At 36.1% G+C, this 19,134-nt stretch overlaps 2 protein-coding genes across 4 annotated transcripts; both read right to left on the reverse strand.

Moving 5' to 3' along the window:
• Positions 1-7,741: 7,741 nt before the first annotated feature.
• On the reverse strand, positions 7,742-11,057 carry LOC140880671 (uncharacterized). Its single transcript, XM_073285308.1, has 7 exons — positions 10,899-11,057; positions 10,575-10,764; positions 10,348-10,388; positions 9,141-9,304; positions 8,951-9,053; positions 8,699-8,868; positions 7,742-8,611 (listed from the first exon to the last, which is right to left on the reverse strand). The coding sequence occupies exons 2-7, from the start codon at positions 10,748-10,750 to the stop codon at positions 7,982-7,984; spliced, it is 1,284 nt and encodes a 427-aa protein (XP_073141409.1). The 5' UTR covers positions 10,751-10,764; positions 10,899-11,057; the 3' UTR covers positions 7,742-7,981.
• Positions 11,058-12,087: 1,030 nt separating this feature from the next.
• Positions 12,088-18,693, reverse strand: LOC140880098 (beta-galactosidase-like). 3 transcript variants are annotated; one of them, XM_073284207.1, is made up of 19 exons: positions 18,391-18,693; positions 18,090-18,185; positions 17,874-17,986; positions 17,702-17,768; positions 17,493-17,585; positions 17,216-17,359; positions 16,797-16,885; positions 16,573-16,678; positions 16,408-16,495; positions 16,099-16,217; positions 15,846-16,010; positions 15,566-15,738; positions 15,323-15,432; positions 15,101-15,210; positions 14,852-14,962; positions 14,664-14,774; positions 13,760-13,968; positions 13,340-13,676; positions 12,088-12,520 (listed from the first exon to the last, which is right to left on the reverse strand). In XM_073284207.1, exons 1-19 carry the CDS (start codon positions 18,565-18,567, stop codon positions 12,410-12,412), a joined length of 2,529 nt encoding a protein of 842 aa, XP_073140308.1. In that variant the 5' UTR covers positions 18,568-18,693; the 3' UTR covers positions 12,088-12,409. The 3 variants fall into 3 exon arrangements, with proteins under 3 accessions (XP_073140308.1, XP_073140309.1, XP_073140310.1); XM_073284208.1 differs by lacking the exons at positions 18,090-18,185; positions 18,391-18,693 and having other exon boundaries at positions 17,851-17,957; XM_073284209.1 differs by lacking the exons at positions 12,088-12,520; positions 13,760-13,968 and having other exon boundaries at positions 13,495-13,676.
• Between the last annotated feature and the right edge of the window lie 441 nt (positions 18,694-19,134).

Consider the following 19,134-nt stretch of genomic DNA (forward strand, 5'->3'; position numbering starts at 1 on the left):
AATTGCAGTTGATTGATTGTTTGTGAATCCCTTTTTCCTTCGGTTGTCTAATTTTCTTCAATGTTTGGGCAACTCCCCACTCTCCAACTTAGAATAACATGAGCCACCTTTCTTTCCACTACCTCATGATTCAATTTTGACTTGGTCTTATTTACATGTTTCTAATTTCAATTTGACCGTTGCACATCATTGGGCCTTGAGCTCTCTCTTCTTCTTAATGAACTGCCACAATTACTTTTAATTTGGGACGAGAAATAATTCTAATTTTGGACTAAACAAATACCCCTCACAGGCTGATGGCCCAATGGACCATCAAACCTAGATTGTAATTTTCGATTTGCGTTGGGCTTGTTTTGGAGTGTATTGGGTCTGCGGATATTGGGAACCAAGACAGACCTGGAGTAGATCACCAGGTGCACACTATCACATAAAGTGGTTGTTAGTATTTTATTTATTTACAAGAGTGCATAACCATGTTTTGGATAAATATTTACAAGGATGGCTTTAATAGTCATCAACGTTGATTCTGGTTCATTTTTTCACGCATGTTGGGAACATACTGTTTCAAATATTTTTCATTGATGCACATTTTGTGTAGTTCTCTGCCGACACTCGCTGACCAGTAAGCATTCCCTTCAAGCACCCGGTGAACTTTGAACGGTCCTTCCCAATTTTGGGACCATTTACCAAGTTCTCTGTCTTTTGCTCATATGAGTAATATAGTTGTCCAAACAAGATCCCCTTCGTGGAATGATTTTCTTGTCACTCTCTTGTTGTAACTCTGAGCCACCTTCTCCTTCTGGATCATGAGACTGTTAAAGGGCTTGCATCGTCATATCATCCAGATCCTCTAGCTTTGTGATCATGGACTCATTGTACAGTTCTGAGATCAAATGGTTCTGTATGGCCACTCTTAGAGACGGGACCATGATTTCCATGAGTAACACAACTTCATGTCCAAAGGCCAATGCGAAGGGACTTACCCCAGTTGCACTTTTTTTTGAGGTTTTGTATGCCTACAGAGTTTCAGACAATAATCTAGGCCAATCCCTCGGATTATCCTCCATCATTTTTTGTAATATTTTGATCAACACCTTATTAGAAGTCTCCGCTTGTTCGTTGGCTTGAGGACAATATGGCGAGGAACAACGTAGCTTGATGTCATAATCTGCTGCAAAATCCTTCACCATGGATCCCACAAACATTGTTCCCTGATCTGTAATGATAGAATTTGGGATGCCAAATCGATGTATGATGTGTTACTTGATGAAAACAATAACATATTGTTGCTTCGCTTTTTTCAATGGTATTGCTTCTACCTACTTAGTAAAGAAATCAATGGTCACAATAATGAAACTATGGCCCTTAGATGATGATTGATAGATTTTACCAATTAAGTTCATGGAACATCCCCGAAATGGTCATGGCTTTACAATTGCATACATTTCATCTGCAGGAACCCGTTGAATATTGTCATATTTTTGGCAAGGTTGACACCCTTTGAAGTACCCAATGCAATTCTTCAACATTTATAGTCAGTAGTATCCATGTCTCCTCACAAGCCATCACATTTTGATTCCTAATTGGTAAGCATCACATACTCCTTCATGCACATGTTTCCTGACTTTAATGCCTCGGGGAACTCGATGCATCGCCGCAAAAATCCACCCATCCCTTTTTCTGTACAAATCACCTTATTCTAATACATAGTTGAGATACTTCATGTTCAAACCATATGGGATCGATTTTTCAGGGAACTTTAGAGCTTCCTTCAATTCTTCTCTCCAATCATAACGTCTAAATTGAAAGTTTCTACTTGTAATCTCCTTTGGGTGACGGAGGGGTGATTCTTCTTCTAGATTAGAAATAATCGGTGGGTAAGTTCCTCCGACAACTTCAACCCAGAGGCAATTTGGGCTAGTTCATTGGCTTCCTAGTTTTTTTCTTGGCACATATTGGAAATTAATTTACTCAAAGTCATCAGCCAGCTGTGAAGAGACTGTAAAATATGGAGCCACAGACAAACTGGCGCACTTGTATTCACCGGCAACTTGTCGAAGCACCAACTGTGAATCTCCAGATACCAGGACATTATTTGCTTGCAAATCTTTGAGGACCTTCAATCCAATCACCAATGTCTCGTACTCAGCTTGGTTGTTAGTGAATGGGAAGTCCAAGTTAAAGGCCAAAACTATTTTTACTCCAGTGGTGGATATGATCACCACTCCTGCTCCTGCAGTTCCTTATGTGCTTGATCCATCAAACTTCAGTATTCATGGTTGCACATCTACCCCATAGACAGGAATCTCCACTTTCTATGGTATTGATTCTTCCGACCGTGGTGAGCTAAAAAATTTGCAAGGCTTGCCCTTTCATGGATTTTTGGGAATAATAAACCAAAGTGAACTCTCATAAAACTAATTATCATTTTTATATTCTCCCTGAAAACACTGGTCTATTGATTATATACTTTATTAAATCAGTTTTTGACACAAAAAATATTTTAGACTGAATCAAATAATACATCAGCTTAGTACATGCATAGAACAATGCTAAACATAGTTTTTCAATTACAGATATTAGGGGTGGGCGTCGGGTCGGGTATCGTCGGGTTTGGGTTTGTCAGGTTGGGTACCCGACTAGTTGGGTAGTTATTTTGACTACCCAAACGTGACCCAAAATTTTCGGATACCTGAAAAATCGGATAATTTCAGGTATTATAATTCGGGTACCCGAGATCTTCATGTATTTGATTATGGAAATAAGATAATTACAAATTCAACCGAAAATTTCGAGAAGCTTCAAGCTAAAAAAAACCATCCAAACTCACTGTACAATGCTACAGACCCACTAAACTAAATTCAATAAAAAAACCAAAAAATTCAACTTTTACATCTGAAGAGAAAATAAATTATAAATCAATTTAGTCTTCTTCGACATCTCCAGACTCCAGGTACGAGATTCTCCCCACTTGCAAGATTCTCCCCACTTGCAGCACAAATTCCTTAATTTATATCTTTCGCAAAAAATGAAAAATGGGTTGCTAAGCTCGTGGCTATAGGGTAGGGAACAAGAGAAAAATGTTCGAAGCCTGTTGGTGAATTGGAACGAAATATTAATTAAGGTAGTGTTTGTAATCACTAAAAAAATGATTGTAAGATTTTAGCTTAAAAAAATAATTTTTGTGTGTTCTTTAAACCCAGATTATGTGTTAGGTTATGTTTAACTTAATTGAAATCTAAAAGCTAGTCATATAGTGATTATGATTCTCTAAAAGTAATTCTAGTAAAAAAATCAATGTTATAATCACTGTAAACACTTATTTATCAAGAGTAACACTTCTGTGAGACGGTCTCATCCGTGAGACGGGTCAACCCTACCCATATTTATAATAATAAGTAATACTTTTGGCATAAATTGTAATACTTTTTAATGGATAACTCATACAAGAGATCCGCCTCATAAAAGTGACCCTTGAGACCGTCTCATAGGAGTTTTTGTCATTTATCAAATACTACCAACTTTGATTTTTATATTTACACTTCTGTTTTCAAACACTACCAACTTTTGATTTTTCTTTACTTTTTTATAATATATAAATTTATTTAATTCTACAAAAGCATAATTTTTTTGCAAACACTCCCTTAATAATTCACCGATTTGTGAGGATTCGAATAAGTTAATGACAAATTTAGAATCCGATTTATTACTTTTGTTTTATTATTATTATTAATTAAATAAAATCTGAAACAATCAAAACTAAAAAAATAAAAAGATTACCCTATAAATGTCGGGTACCCGAACCCGATTGGGCGGCAAAAATAATACCGACACCAACCCGAAATTTTTTTTTTGGTTTTGAGTACCTACCCGAACCCGACATTTTCGAAAATTATCCGATCCGAATGGGTCGGTTCGGGTACCCGAATCCCAAACCCAAACTCCCACCCCTACTTGAAATACACCAACTGGATGTCAAAACCGTATTTTTGAATGGTGGTTAGAAGAATATATCTATATAGATCGACCCGAAGGTTTTGTTGTTCGGGGTCACGAAAAGAAAGTTTGTCGACTCATTAAATCCTTACATAAACTGAAGCAAATGCCTAAACAATTACATGAAAAAATTTACAAAGCAATGATGTCAAATGAGTTTAAGATAAACGAATGTGACAAATGTGTCTACATTAGAGACATAAGAGTTCTTATATTATAGGATATCTATATGTTGATGACATGCTTATAATAGGGAGTAATCAATCAATATGTGATAAAAGCAACAAAGAAAATGTTGACAAAAATTTTTGACATGAAAGATTTGGGCATTGCAAATGTCATACTAGGGATTAAAATCTCTAAGATTACAGAGGCAATAGTCCTTTCTCAGTCTCATTATGTTGAGACCGTTTGGAAAAAGTTTAATGTGTATGACTGTTTTCCTGTAAAGACGCCTCTTGATATGAGCGTCCACTTGAGTAAGAATCATGGGGAACCAGTTTCTCAATTGGAATACTCAAGAATTATTGGAAGCTTTATGTACATCATGAATTGTACACGACCGGATATCGTTTGTACGGTAAATAAATTGAGCCGATTCACCAGTAACCCAAATGATGTTCATTGGAAGGCTTTGACAAGGGTGCTTAGATATTTAAGGCACTCTTTAGAATATTGTTGCACTATACTAAATATCCTGCGGTGCTAGATGAATATATTGATGCGAATTGGATTTCTGACACCAAAGACTCTAAATCCACTAGTGGCTAGGGATGACAATTTCCTCTGAATCCGATGAAAAATTCGATACCCGACCCGAATGAAGAAGGATATAAAGGTATTTTTTAGATCCGATTAAATAAATAGGTAATTGGGTATGAAAATTTTGTATTTGAGGATAGAGAAAAATGTATTAATATCCTACCCATCCCTGACCAGAATACCCGATTATATATAAATATATATGTATATATTTATTTATTATATTAAAAAATGTTAATTATAATTTATTTTTGTTGAATAATGGTAGTTGGATGAACATAAAAAATTATTAGTATAACGCTATTTTGTAGAATAATGGTGTTGGGATAAATTATATATAATATTTTTTTATTTCTTATATTATGTTTAGTTTACTAATTTTTTTTATCTTTTTCTTATGGTTCTTATAAAAATTTGGTGAATAAGCATAGTTTTATCTAAATAATCAAATTTGAAATGAGTTGTAATATGATATTTGGGTAGGGTATGTATATTCATCCTCTGATGGGTATGAGGATGAAATTTGAATATCCGATGGGGATGGGGATGGGTATGGGATAGATATAATAAATGGGGATGTGGACGGAGGTATGAAATCCTACCCGAACCCGACTCATTGTCATCCCTACTAGTGACTATGTTTTTAGCATTGGTGGTGGCGCAGTATCTTGAAGGTCATCAAAACAAACTTGCATCGCTAGATCTACGATGAAATATGAGTTCATAACACTTGATAAAACCGCAGAAGAATGACTTCAAAATTTTTTGGAGGAGATTCCATGCTGATAAAAACCAGTTCTTGCAAGAACGATACATTGTAATAGTCAATCTACAATTGCAAGGGCACAAAATAGTATGTATAATGGTAAGTCTCGAAATATTCGTTGAAGACACAATACCATGCGACAAATGATATCAAATAGAGTTAACATAGTTGATTATCAAATTAAAAGATAACTTGACGGATCCGTTTACAAAAACATTGAATAAAGATCAAGTGTATAGCTTGTCAAGTGGAATTAGCTTAAAGTCTACAAAATAAAGATTTCATAGTGATAACCCAACTTTGTTGATTGGAGATCCCAAAATCTTGATTCAATGGGACAACTATGCTATGAGAACTTGAGTTAACACTCGAAAATTTTTTCAACTCATTCCTAGGACGAAGAGTGTTGTAGTCAACAAATGTAGTGAGGTTAAATTTTGAACTTTTAATGGTTCCTTTCCTGAAAAAGGCGGAGTATGGTATAATACTCTTACAAGGAGACCACCTATGTAAGTGTGAGGACGGGCCACCTCGGTGAAACACTTATAAAACTAAGATGTGTTCCATGGTCAAAATGGATACGACCGAAAAACCAATAGGAATGAAGAGAAGTTTTTGTATAGGTGGTGTTGTCTGATTTTACACAAACCGTCAAGAACTTCAAGACATCGTGTTCACTTAGTGGACTAGTAAATTCGATAGTATTCTACTACAAAATGTTCAAAGTCATAAGCTACCACTCTTGATACAATGACTTTTCGTGTGAACTCTCTTTCGACATCATGTGTATTCATACATTAATTTCATTCATGTAGAAGATTGTTGAAAATTATGGGGTTTAATGAATTGAAATTAAGCGACAGAAACTTGAAAAAAAAAAAAAAAAGACTAGAAAACAACCGGCGCTCCAAAATAACAAAGGATACGCTAGGACGCCCAAAAAGGGGCGCCCCAGCACACCAAGAGGCTGCCTGGAAAAGGTGCGCTGGGCACGCAAAAACATGCACCCCAGCTTTCTGATATTTGTTCAATCCAAAGGTGTTTCTTGAAGGTTCTAGTCGGTTTTTTGGACCAAAAAACACCCCTCAACATGAAACATGTCCTTAAATGCAAACAACTTTAAATGTCAGATTAAAGCTCATTTTTGTAAGAATCAATCAGTTTTATCTTAAAAAACATCCGCATTCTCATATTCCTCTTTTTTTGCAAAAAGAGTTCATATCCTTTCTGATTTTCTGTCATCTTCGAATCATTCTCAACACCACACATATATACCAACATTGTCAACTTATTAGACAAATTTAAAAGTTTTTTAAAAAACTATTAGACACCGTTTTGTTTGAGGTATATTATAAGTAATATATAGATGAGTAATATAATGTAATTAAAAATAAATAAGAAATGATAGTTAAAATAGTATTGGATTTGATTGATAGATTATAGTATATTTGATTTGATTGATTAAATTTTATATAAAAATGTTAAATGACTATTTTGTCTTTTTAACAATAAATAAAATAAAATTTATATTATTTATAAGGGATAATATAGTAATTTAAATTCAATGATTTGATTGATGTGAGATAAATAATTAATGAATTGATTGATGTAAAATAAATAGTTAATATATACATAAATAATATGATGAGAAGAACGTGAGATGAGATGAGTTATACATATATTAGTAATATGGCAAACAAAACGGTGCCTTAGCGTGTAAATGACACTCCAACTCATTTGATTACTTTCTTCTTACTCAGAGAAAGAATCCGTATCTCAGTTAATGAGATCCTACTGTAAAAATAGTACCCAAATCATGTATCTAATGGTTCATATCTCTATATGGACGTAATTAATGATATATTGTTACCGTGACAAATCATGAAACTTTAGATCTATGGTTAGAGTAATACCCATAAAATAAATTGAACTCGTACCTCGTTACAAAGAAATCTACTACAAAATTTAATGCAAATGACAAGACATTCGGTGCTTGCATTTGGGTTTATTGATCCAACGGTGATAGAGTACACATTTTTTTTATATTTATTTGATGTACCTGAAAGATGATGAGGCTCACACGACATAAAATCCTTCCCACCGAAGATCCCAACGGGTAATAAATTCACAGCACATTTTGTCGCAATTCAACCTTTGACTCATATTCCAATATTCATTCCATCAAACCAAGAGTACATATGTCTTAACAACAATAAGTATACGATCTCAAACCGAGACCGCAAGCTCGTTTATAATGATACATCATCAGATAAAATTGCACAATAAATATCTTTCATAAAACAAACTACAGTTTAGTTCTGCGGTGATTTAAAGCACCAATGAAAAAGGAATAGTCTTCCTATTGTGGATCCAAGCAAATATGATTTCACAATCAATTCTACAACCCCTAAACTTACATAAAATTACGGATCTGTGCCAAACGTTCAGTGGCAGATCTCACTTCCGGTACGGGTGGAACCTCCCACCAGTAAAATTTCCGTTTCCATATCCTTTACCACTTCCATAACCACTGCCGCCGCCGCCACCACCGCCGCCGCCATAACCATCGCCAATGCCACCGCCACCGCCATAACCACCACCCCCACCGCCATAACCACCGCCGCCACCATACCCTTTTGCCGGGCCATATCCTCCACCGCCACCTCCTCCAAAGCTTTTACCACCGTCATATCCACCAATGGAACCACTGTACCCTTTACCTGCACCATAACCAGTGGGTTCACCACCATATCCAGAGGTGGCCCCAAACCCACCACCTCCATACGCACCACCATTGTACATAGGTCCGCCGAATCCGTAACCATAGCCATATCCACCATATCCTCCATAAAATCCTGCAGAACCACCACCATAATTCCCAGAGAAGTTTCCATAACCACCATAGCTGCCATAACCGCCATAGCCGCCATATGGTTTATCCATCTTACCATTGTAGCCACCTCCGAAACCACCTTTTGAACCACTAGCAAAATTACCACTAAATTTTGAACTGCTACCTCCAAAACGTGAGCGACTCTCGCTAAAATTGTCGCCAGACCTTTTTGGCTCAGCTCTCTTTATTTCAACCTGAATAAATTTTACATTTGAGTGATTAGTCAAGGAGTAATGCCATAAGATCAATCAATTAAGCACATTGTGTGTGATCTGACTCACTTGCTTTCCACCAAGTTCATGCATGCGACCATGAGCAAGTATCTTATCAATAGCATCTTCATTTTCAAAAGTTACAAAGCCAAAACCTCGGGACCGACCAGTTTGATGATCCAGCATGATTTGATGCTCCACAATATTACCGTAAGAAGAGAAATAATCCCTCAAATCGTCTAAATGGAAATGTTAAAAAACGGAAAGGTCAATAAAGGTCACACATGTAAAAACAAGTAAAAGAACATAGTCATGAATTACCTTCGTTTATTGACAATGGAATACCACCCACAAATATTTTCTTTGTCTTTGGCACTCCTCCACCTTGGGTGTCCTCCCTAGGGACTGTTCTCTTTACTTCTACCTGCCATGTGAGTTAAAATAAAATTACGTATATAGTTGTAAAGTATAATTCGAAAGCTGTCTCAGATAATAAATAAAAATATCCTACCGCTCTACCATCAATGACATGCTCTTCGAGTAAAACATTTTCAGCAACTTCTGGATCAGCAAAAGTTACAAATCCAAATCCACGTGGTCTTCCAGTAATTTTATCCATCATTATTACAGAATCTATAATTTCTCCATACTTCCCAAAGTACCTACTAAAGGATTCTGAAATGAAAGTGCCAAAAACATATTTTAATGACAGCTACAACCTGATATTACTTCAATGATAGGTATCAACAGACTTGATAAGACATTGGGGAGAGAGATTCCAGAACACCGCAAAAGTTCTCAATAATACACCAGTATTACCCAACAAGGTGGAGATAGGGAAGACAAAACAAAGAAAATAATCAACTATGGTGGGAAAAACAAAAATTGGACACTCGTAAACATAAAAAAATGATAGACCACACATCCCCAAAAGTGCTCCAGAGAACACCAATCACATTCTAATACTGTTCCCAATCAGAAGTCACGTGCTAATGCTCAAATACCATAAGCACATATTTTCCTTTGTCTTCCATGATAACTACGTAGAACAATCGAGCTTAAAGTTTGAAGATATTTCTTTGATATTTCTCCAAATTGATTTGTTTCTTAATATATATGTTTGTTAAGTACATAAATTAAAGATTCATTTTTACATTCATGAACTTTTTCTAACAAGCCCATTGATTAGCAGAGCAATAAGTATCCTCAAAATTCAAATCAAAGTAATCATATATCATCTCTTCCACAAGAAGGAAACCAGTGATACCAACAATAGTTAAGAGACAAGAAAAATCAGAACCATGCTTATCCTTTACCAAATTGATTCTTTTTTCTTTCTGTTCCACCATCGTCCTCTTTTAGTTAATCATACTGTTTCTCCACCACTCCCTATCATTTACACACCTTTCTTACTTGCAGCTTCCACATATTTTTTGGAAGCAAACAAAGGCCTTCCATCAACCCCATCCAACACATCTATGTCTAGACCAACTTCAAGTCTTCAACCATGTCTTCCCCACTCCCACAACACTCATAGAGTAGGAGTTAAGTTAATTAGCAGCATTAGATGGTAAATGGCGGAGTGTCTAAACAGGGCACACACTTGATATACACAAAAAATACACAATTTCGAAACTCAATCAAAAATCCAAGAGGAAAAAATAACAATAAAAAGCAAATATCATTATGAATACTGGGAATACAAATGCTCACACTACCTTTTGAAGTCTCCCATGCAATGCCTCCGACGAAGAGTTTTCTATCACAAGAAGAGAAACAAAAAACCAGCAGTTACTACCATTTCTCATACCCTTCACCATTTCTTGGGGATGGAAACCCAAACCCATCTCACCCCTCAGAATATGCACAAACTAAACTAAACAAAGCATTTCAATCTAATCATATAAACTCCTATGGACCTACGACACAAGCTAACACAACTAACCCTGCTGACGAAGAAGAATCATGCTTCAACTCATGACGGCCTGCACTATCATCTATTCTATCAATTGACCCGTAGTTTCCCTCTTCTGCTTCATTGTATTGCCCTTCATACTGTGGTTCCTCGTCATGTTCGCCGCCATAAACGGCGGCGTTCGGGTCAGCTACACCGTAATCCATCTGTTCTATCCTACCTATCAAAGAGAAAACTCGGTAGTAAATAAATATATTCCAGCATTTCTGGCATTTTTCTTTACCTTTCGACGGCTTGCGATTGATTGTTTACACCTAAAAGTAAGGAAATCCCTAAAAATAAAAGGACCTGCACCTGATGAATACAATCTGCAACCCGCTAGCCTCTAAATTTTTCAATCACTGACAAATATAATACACAAGATGTATGATAATATTTGGAATTTGAAGAGGGTCTCGCAAACCCTAACTTTCGCCCCTTGAAATTGACGGCGAATCGCGGATTCTACTTTGAAGGATCGCTGTTCCCCTGTGTGTTTATCACGGTGGGCCGAACGTGGGCCTTGAGATATGATCAGATCCCAACGTGGGCCTTAATTAAATCAATCCATTTAGGTCCATAAATTAATTTGACAAGTCAAATTATAAAAAAAAAATAGTTATATAAATCAATATATAATCTAAAATATTGAAATTTATAACTAGAGCTTGAGCAGTTCAGTATTGTCAAAATAAGGATAGAGCTTCATGACATCTTCGATCAACATTTCTAATGTTTTTTTTTTGTTTAATGGTTCTTTAGTGCGTTCACACCCTTTAACAAAATTTCCACTTTTGATATCTTTTCACATTTTTTATCATTGTTCAAACTTTCAATGAACCTAATGATCTATGATGTACATGAAAAGTAACAATATATTTTTGGATGAAATAACATTAGATAAACACAAAAAACATTAATAAAATTCAGTTAAAAAAATTTATATTATAATTTGTGCTTCTCAATTAACAATCTTCCACAAAGATTGGTTTTTTAGATAAATATATTCCTTGAAACTAAGTTTATAATTTTTGAATTCAAAAGCCACAATTACTCCACAAAACTCAAGATCTCATCTCAAACTTGAGATTTTAGCATTCAAATAAATATAAATTTCGTTAATTGTTAATTTACTCTTTTTCTAAGAGTCATAGTTAGACCAAATATAACAAGTAAGATAAATGTTCATGTAGTGTGAGTTTTGTTTTGTTTTGTTTTTTAACACAGGTAAAATGTACTTGATTTTTGAAATGAAAATTTTTTAACTTAAAAAGATTCTTTTAGACTTTTTATAAACACCTAATGCAACTAACCCGTAAGTAGTTCACAAGCACCTAATGCAATTAACCCGTAAACATCCTCTTATAATTTCCTTGTGAAATAAGTGCCAAGAGTTGCAATCAGAGCAACTCTCTATTACATGGAACTACTCCAATATCTAATCGTGTAGCATAGTTAAAATTTAGCTAGAATCCTATTGCTGGATTCACCAAACATGCACCAATCCATCGTAGGTTCATTCATTTTCGCCTTCTCGACGTGCATTCTTTACTCGTCAACACCAAATTTCGGCATAATAATTTCAGGCTGAAAGGATGATAACTAAAATTACAAAACATATGTTTTTATGTGGAAATCAATAGCAAGATCCTGGTAACCGTCTTCCGGACTAGATGGTGGAGTCGCATATATGTACTTCTTCACCCCGCCAAAGCCTAAATAAATGCTTGTGATGAATATGAAGCTAGAATCGTGGCCTTAAAAATCAGATGAACTCCAACACAGACAGAAACTAGAACAAGTTCTGCCATGGTTTCTTGGCGTTGTTAAGTGCAGATGGCCTCTACAAAAAGTTTCTTCATAACATCTGGGCACGGATCTTCACCAAATATCTCCAGTGCTATGGGCACCGAGCAAGTCTGTAGCCCTACGCAATACTGCCAAACGAGAACAAAAGATTAAGGAGAAGTTGAATACATAGCAGCTTGACTAAGGGTGAAAGCAAGATGAGTCCCTTGTAAATCAGTCATACTTGATCGAGTCCTGTTGCCAATTGGGCAACACTCAACTCAAGTTCCGGCTGGCGGCTACACAAGTAAATCAAAAAGAGCTCAAACACATGAAAGTTGAGCTCGAGTGTTCATGAGTTTGCATAAAGATCCGAGATTTAATCATACTATTTTATGCATCTTGATCTGTTTTAATGTAGTTTAAGTAATTGCAATGTCATAAATCGTGTCGTTACTATATGTTTTAACATGTTTCATAATGCATGAAAAAATATTTCCAAAAAAATGAGCCTTTTGAGGTTGAATTTTCAAATTAGTACAGTCATTGTTCTAAATGACAGTCGAGGTAGCCACCTAGGCGGGAGCCCACCATCGACCACACCACCTTAGCCTTAGACGGTTTTGTAGGCGGTCAAAGGTGAGCCGGGGTGGGCGAGGTAGGCGATGCAGACAAAAGTCAATAAATTTTTTTAAAAAAACTTAACAGTAATACATTACACACTTTCTATTCAAAACACAATAGTCATCTTAATCACCAGATGTAGTTTATGCATATATTGTATGATTATATGTAATCATGCATAAAAAATAGTAAAAAAAATCACTGCTTAGAAGGTAACCATTCCCTGACCGCCTCGCCACCGCCCACCATCACTTACAACACTGAGTACAGTATTTTGAAACTCGACAAATGTAAATTATGAATTTTAACATGAATCCAAAACTTTGAGTATGATGTACACGTACCTGCTCGAACACATCATAGGAATGAAATGCATGACAACTTCCCTGACTGAAATTACCACAAAATCCCTCAGGAGTTCCAAAGCTAGCAAATTTGATTGAAGAGATCTTTTGACCAGGTGCACATGAAAGATGAGCTTTAGGTGGCAAAGGTTCGTTCACTTTTCCTGATGCTTTCATTTGCCAATTCACTAAGGTTGGCTGCCACTCATATATGTTTGCACATACGCTTTCTACTTCTCGTTTGGCCAACAAAATCCCATCAGGATTCCCTCCCCATTCTTCAAACACAACCAATAGATTTCCCGATGGATAGAGCCATGACCGAGGGACATGATACCTGAAAAATACCAGCCCTTTCTCAGAAAAATATGTTGTATCTGAGACAGAAATACATTGGTGCCTCGTAGATATTCCTATTACCATCTTTGAGAAGCTTCATTGCAGTTACTTAAACATTTTTTCTCGTCAAACCAACCAGAATAATTACAGGCACTACAATTGCCGCCTAATGCTTTGTATTGATTCCAATAGCGTCCAATGCTCTGCCCATTTATCCAAACCTGGCCCTTACTCATGGTATTCATATCTATTGCCAATGGTTCATTTCCATCCAAGGAGTCAAAAGTAGCCTTCAAAAATCAATAATATATCAAAATGTCCTGGCTCCAGTAGTGTGAAAATATTACAATAGAAGAAAATTGATCCAAAAGCTAATTTGATGATTATGATGGAGGTTAATAAGTCGAAGACTCGAATGTAAGCTTTATTGTAAGAGAAAAAACTGACTTTATTTTACAAAATAATGAGAATAATATTAACATCTTTTGAAGGGAAACTCATTTGTTTGAATGTTTTCAAGTGTTTAAAAACTCTGAGGGAGGTGGTTTTTTTTTTTAACCCATGGTTCCTGGAACCACATCATCCCTAGACTAATAAAAAATCAAGCCAATTTAGACACATGAAGGGGACTCCAATCATAAGATTGAACTCAAAGTCTTACTTTAGGGGAATTGTGACACATATTTTGATCTTCAGATTATATAAATTCATTTACTTCAATATCATGAACCTACAATGATTAATGCATGAAAAATTTAAATGGAATCATTTTACTGATTGATGAGTAGAAGCCAAGTATAAATATAAATGCTCTTATTCCATCATGTTTATGTAAGCATTATTGGGTCTTAAATAAAATACATGTTCAAACATATCTGAAAATATAAAATATCCAAGAAATATTATCTCAACGTAGCATGGATTAGACTCATTTTAGTTAAGGACATGAAAAGGGCCAAAATTTATAAAGGAAAAAAATATCCACCTTGTACCACATCAATGGCTGCCTTTCAGTGACATATGCACTTTCAATCCATTCAACAGTTGAGCTTCCGCTGAGTGAATGAAGATTCAGAGCTTCTCCTTTCAGACCAACCTGTTATGGAACGTAATGAAAATGAATAGAATGAAAGATGCTAGCGGTCAGACCATTCTGCACATCCAAAAACTAACCTTGTAGGACCATTTTTGCCATGTTAAGTCTCGTTTACCCTCATTAAGACCACTAAGAGATACTGGACCAAGAACACCAGCATTCCATGTTTCAAAATGTGGACCAACATTCTGATCTCATTCACCCGAAAGGGAGAAAACATTAATAAATCATGAACTCAATGTGAGTTCTTCAAATATATCTGAAATGATATTCCAAGTCAAATAGATCATGGCATTGAATACAAGAGAGAGGGTAACCGTACATACCGGGAGACCAACAGCAATGCTTAGCAGAGAAAGTTTGTTGATTCCAGAGCTTAGCTTTACTTCTTGGCTAAAAGTTAGTCTGGGATTTTCGAGACTTCCATAGGCAGTTCCTGCAGAATTTAGATAATTATGATGAGAGTGACTGAAATAAAAGCTTGTATAAGAATATTTTATTGTCTCTGTTACTAAGTAGCTTTTACATTGTAGAAAAAAAAAGTCCACCCGTTAATTTCTCTTCTATGAAGACATGCAAGGCATGGCCTGCTGACAAGACCGTAAGAATAGGCCACTTTTCATCTGTCAAAAATCCTTCATTGGGGTCAATCTCCACTCTGGAACATAGAACCCAAAATGTAAGAACACAGAGGAAAATGAGGTGTATATTTTTTAAGGATTATTTTATAGTCTATGGGTGTGCACATTAAGGCGAATATGATGGCTTAAAGTCGCAATATACACACTTACTCTGTTAAATACCATAGATAATCAGTGTTGTCTCTTGTAGTATTTATCTGCTCCATCAACCCTATCGTGGTGAAAAAACTTTCATTTGAGGATGATATCTCTTCGTTGTATGTCAGCCAAGAAAATCCTTTGACAACAGGCTTCATCTTCATCTGTGCACTTTGAGCACCAATCTTCATACAAAATTCATATTATTGTCAATATACTTTCCACGTCTCGCGTACATTTCCAATATGCATTTTAAAAAACATAAACGACATAAGGAAAATCTCTTGTCAACCCTTGCTGTATTGTAGACAGTGTTCTCGCAATCAGGAAGAATGCTAATTGACCAAGGAGGTAGGTGATAATGCATGTTCCCATATGCCACCATCGAAAATGAATGTTGGTCATAGTTTGCAAGAAAGGCAGCACAAGCTCCAGATTTGGCTTTGAAAATATGAGCCTTTACGACGAAAACGAATGTGTGGTCAGAGTTCTTTTTTTTGTTTTACACAAGGAAAGCTAGATAGCAGAAGAAAATATATATAAACCTCCTGATAGCTTCCGAGTGATATCACAGTTGGATCTCCGGATACTAGCGCTGGCTCACACAGCTTTATAGCTCTATGCAGATCTTTCAAATGACCCCATTTAGGTTGCCTCAACAGTCCTGTGCGTAAATAAGAAAAATCTAAGTTCTTATACTGAGTAGCACTCTAATTACTTTTAGAATATGTGCATAACAAAACCCGACACTTAATTCGAATTCAATCCAAAATCATTGGTGTAGTAATATACTCGCAGCTATTACAGTATTTACGAGGCATCAAGCTTCAACAAAACCCATCACCAGTGCATACCATATTCATCAAGAGGTGCATCATAATCATAGCTAGTTGCAATAAATGGACCACCAGCAGTCCTGCCAAAGTTTGTACCTCCATGATACTAATAAATAAGAACAGAGAATAACATTTAGCCAACCGATCACCACTTCTGTCTAGTAAGAGATTCAACTCGATTACCATGTAATAGTTGATGAAGGAGCCCCCCTTCTGAATGAATTTTGCGACAGAGAATGACAAGTCTTCAACTGGTCGATAAGGAACAGGTCCTCCAAATTCAGTAAACCTACAAAAAGTTGTAAAATATCAACTTCTCTTCAAAGCTTAGGTGTTGCTTCGAAACAGTATACATTCAGAAAGCTCATCAAATCATGAAATCACGTAAGAAGGGTTTCAATACTTACCAGCCAGTCCAGGCTTCAGTCCACATCTTGGGTTTTTGAACTTTATTGGGAGAGAAATAATCACAGTAGAAACCATTACAGGTGTTAATCTGCATGATAAAAACACATGTGACTCTGATATCATAGTCACTGATCATGACAGAATATGTTTGATAGCATGATAGGATTTCTGATGCAGTTAAGATACAACATTAAACGAATGAGACAAAATCCAAGATATGCCCGCTTCATTATGATGGTTATAACCAGAACAATAGCAAGAAAGGGAAACCAAGGCAATTTGGTTACCATATGGACAGAGGAAAGTTACGACATAATCGAATGTATTTGAAGTGCACAAATAGGGACCAGAACTGTGGCAAAGAATCCGAATGCAAAATAGGGAGATAAGAATATTTGAGCGAGGAAGAAATACTTACAATTGGATCGGGGGCATCATCTTGCTTGCACATGATCCACGGAACACCAGTGTCAAGATCCACAGCCATTTTGGCTGCCCATTCTGCATACGCACGGCCAGGTGCACCAAGTTCATATTCTACTGGTCCATACTCATTCTCAATCTATCAAACACAATGCAATTGGTTGAGTGCACTCCTACATTTCTTGTTGATACCTTAAAATCAGTGGTTCTTATTGATGTTGTGTTTCAAGTGTGGAAGAAAATGACTAAAATGTGACTGTTTTCAATAATACCTGGGATAGAATGATTGGGCCGCCTTGAGATTCATATAACTTTTCAGCTTTCACCATATTCACAATCTTGGCAGTGAATTTTCGCATCGCATCCTTTCATTTAGCATTTTCAAATTCAAAAGGGCACATAATCCAAATTCAGTCACAGTTATGATGCAGAAATATCTTAACAGAAGCCCATTAATGTGTCATAATGTCAGTTTTTCAACCTTAAAAGGCCCATTATTCGTCCTGAAACTAATGCCTGGGACATACTTTAACCAGACTGGAAATCCCCTGAAATAGGAACAAGAGGATACTCAAAAAATCAATACAGAAAGTTATTTTTTTAAAAAAGAATTTTATTATAGAGATTTACATTTGTATTTAGTAGCACAATACCCAAAGTTCCATTCAGCACAAGCATAGGGACCAATTCTGAGGTGAACATAAAGCCCTGCTTGCTGCACTAGCTTAATAAACTTCACCAAATCGTACCTCTCCTCAAAATAATACTGCCAAACCGAAAGAAAAAGCATTTCAACCACTGGAAAAACATGCAGTTATATGAAATAAAAAATGAAAAAGTTTTGAAAAAAGTTAACATCTCCAACTTACTTTCCCAGGTTCAGGTTCATGTCCATTCCAAAAAACATAAGTTTGGATCACATCCAAGCCTCCTTCTTTCGCCTTCTGAATAAGATCTGGCCACATCTACAATTTGGCGAACCATGATCTAATGAACAACCCATTTTCTCAAAAGATGTCACACATCCAAGAGGGTACCAACAAAATGGAAACGAGTTCAAAGAGTTGGAAAAAGGGAGAGGAAAAATGTAAAGAAAGAAAACAGCCGTTCTGAGTGAAGACTCGCCATTCAAGAATCAATGTTGTAAAAGTACATTCGCAATAAATATACCTCTGGTGTGCTTCTAGGATAGTGAATGGATCCAGAAAATAAAATCCTCCTCTGCCCATTAATAGAAATAGCTCTATAATCATATGACACAGTAGCTGATCCCCAAGAAATCAATGAACTCAATAACACCATCACCACAAGTACGAATGCGCTGCACATTGCAATTTTCAATCCCATAACGGCACTTTTATCTCTGTTTTATTTAAATCACGAAAAATGGCCTCTGTTACACTCATTCATTCACTTATTCTTTCATCAGTTTCATCTCAGTGTCTCACCTTATTTCATACTTGTGTTTGAGAGAGAAAATGCACACTCAAGAAAAACAAGGCAAACAGCTGTCCTTGCCAGTCTCTAACCTCGACATTTCTACTTTATCCCTTTACCCGGGCAGCTCATAGCAAGTTTGAAACTTGCAAAATTTGTAGTTACAGACAAGCACCCAAAAAAGAATGAATTTTTAGAGAATAATGCGATGTAGGCCCCAATTCTACCCTTTTGAGACATACATGCCGACCTACGGCTCCAATCACTTTCTCCATTTTTCATGAATGGGTCCATGCTACCCCACTCGGATAATCTTCGGGTGGGGTATCAATGGCCCGATCTTTTTGTTGGTCAATTGATTTGATCTGCAAAATTGATGCGGGTCATTATTGTTTTGTATTCTCTCAAAAATTTCTCCAATCATAGTTTGAGTTTTTAAAATTCTCTATTTTTTTATTTTTACATTCCAAATTAGTT

The sequence above is a fragment of the Henckelia pumila genome, chromosome 2, assembly GCF_033568475.1.
Source record: "Henckelia pumila isolate YLH828 chromosome 2, ASM3356847v2, whole genome shotgun sequence".
NCBI classification, from domain to species: Eukaryota; Viridiplantae; Streptophyta; class Magnoliopsida; order Lamiales; family Gesneriaceae; genus Henckelia; species Henckelia pumila.

Coding starts and splice junctions, on each gene's coding strand:
- LOC140880098 (XM_073284207.1), bottom strand. CDS start 18,567: ATGGGATTGAAAATTGCAATGTGCAGCGCATTCGTACTTGTGGTGATG. Junction 17,586..17,701: donor CGAATAATGGGCCTTTTAAG/GTTGAAAAACTG, acceptor GCTAAATGAAAG/GATGCGATGCGAAAATTCAC. Junction 15,739..15,845: donor CTGTCTACAATACAGCAAGG/GTTGACAAGAGA, acceptor TTTTGTATGAAG/ATTGGTGCTCAAAGTGCACA.
- LOC140880671 (XM_073285308.1), bottom strand. CDS start 10,750: ATGGATTACGGTGTAGCTGACCCGAACGCCGCCGTTTATGGCGGCGAA. Junction 10,389..10,574: donor GATTCTTCTTCGTCAGCAGG/GTTAGTTGTGTT, acceptor TTCTTGTGATAG/AAAACTCTTCGTCGGAGGCA. Junction 9,305..10,347: donor TGCATGGGAGACTTCAAAAG/GTAGTGTGAGCA, acceptor CTTTCATTTCAG/AATCCTTTAGTAGGTACTTT.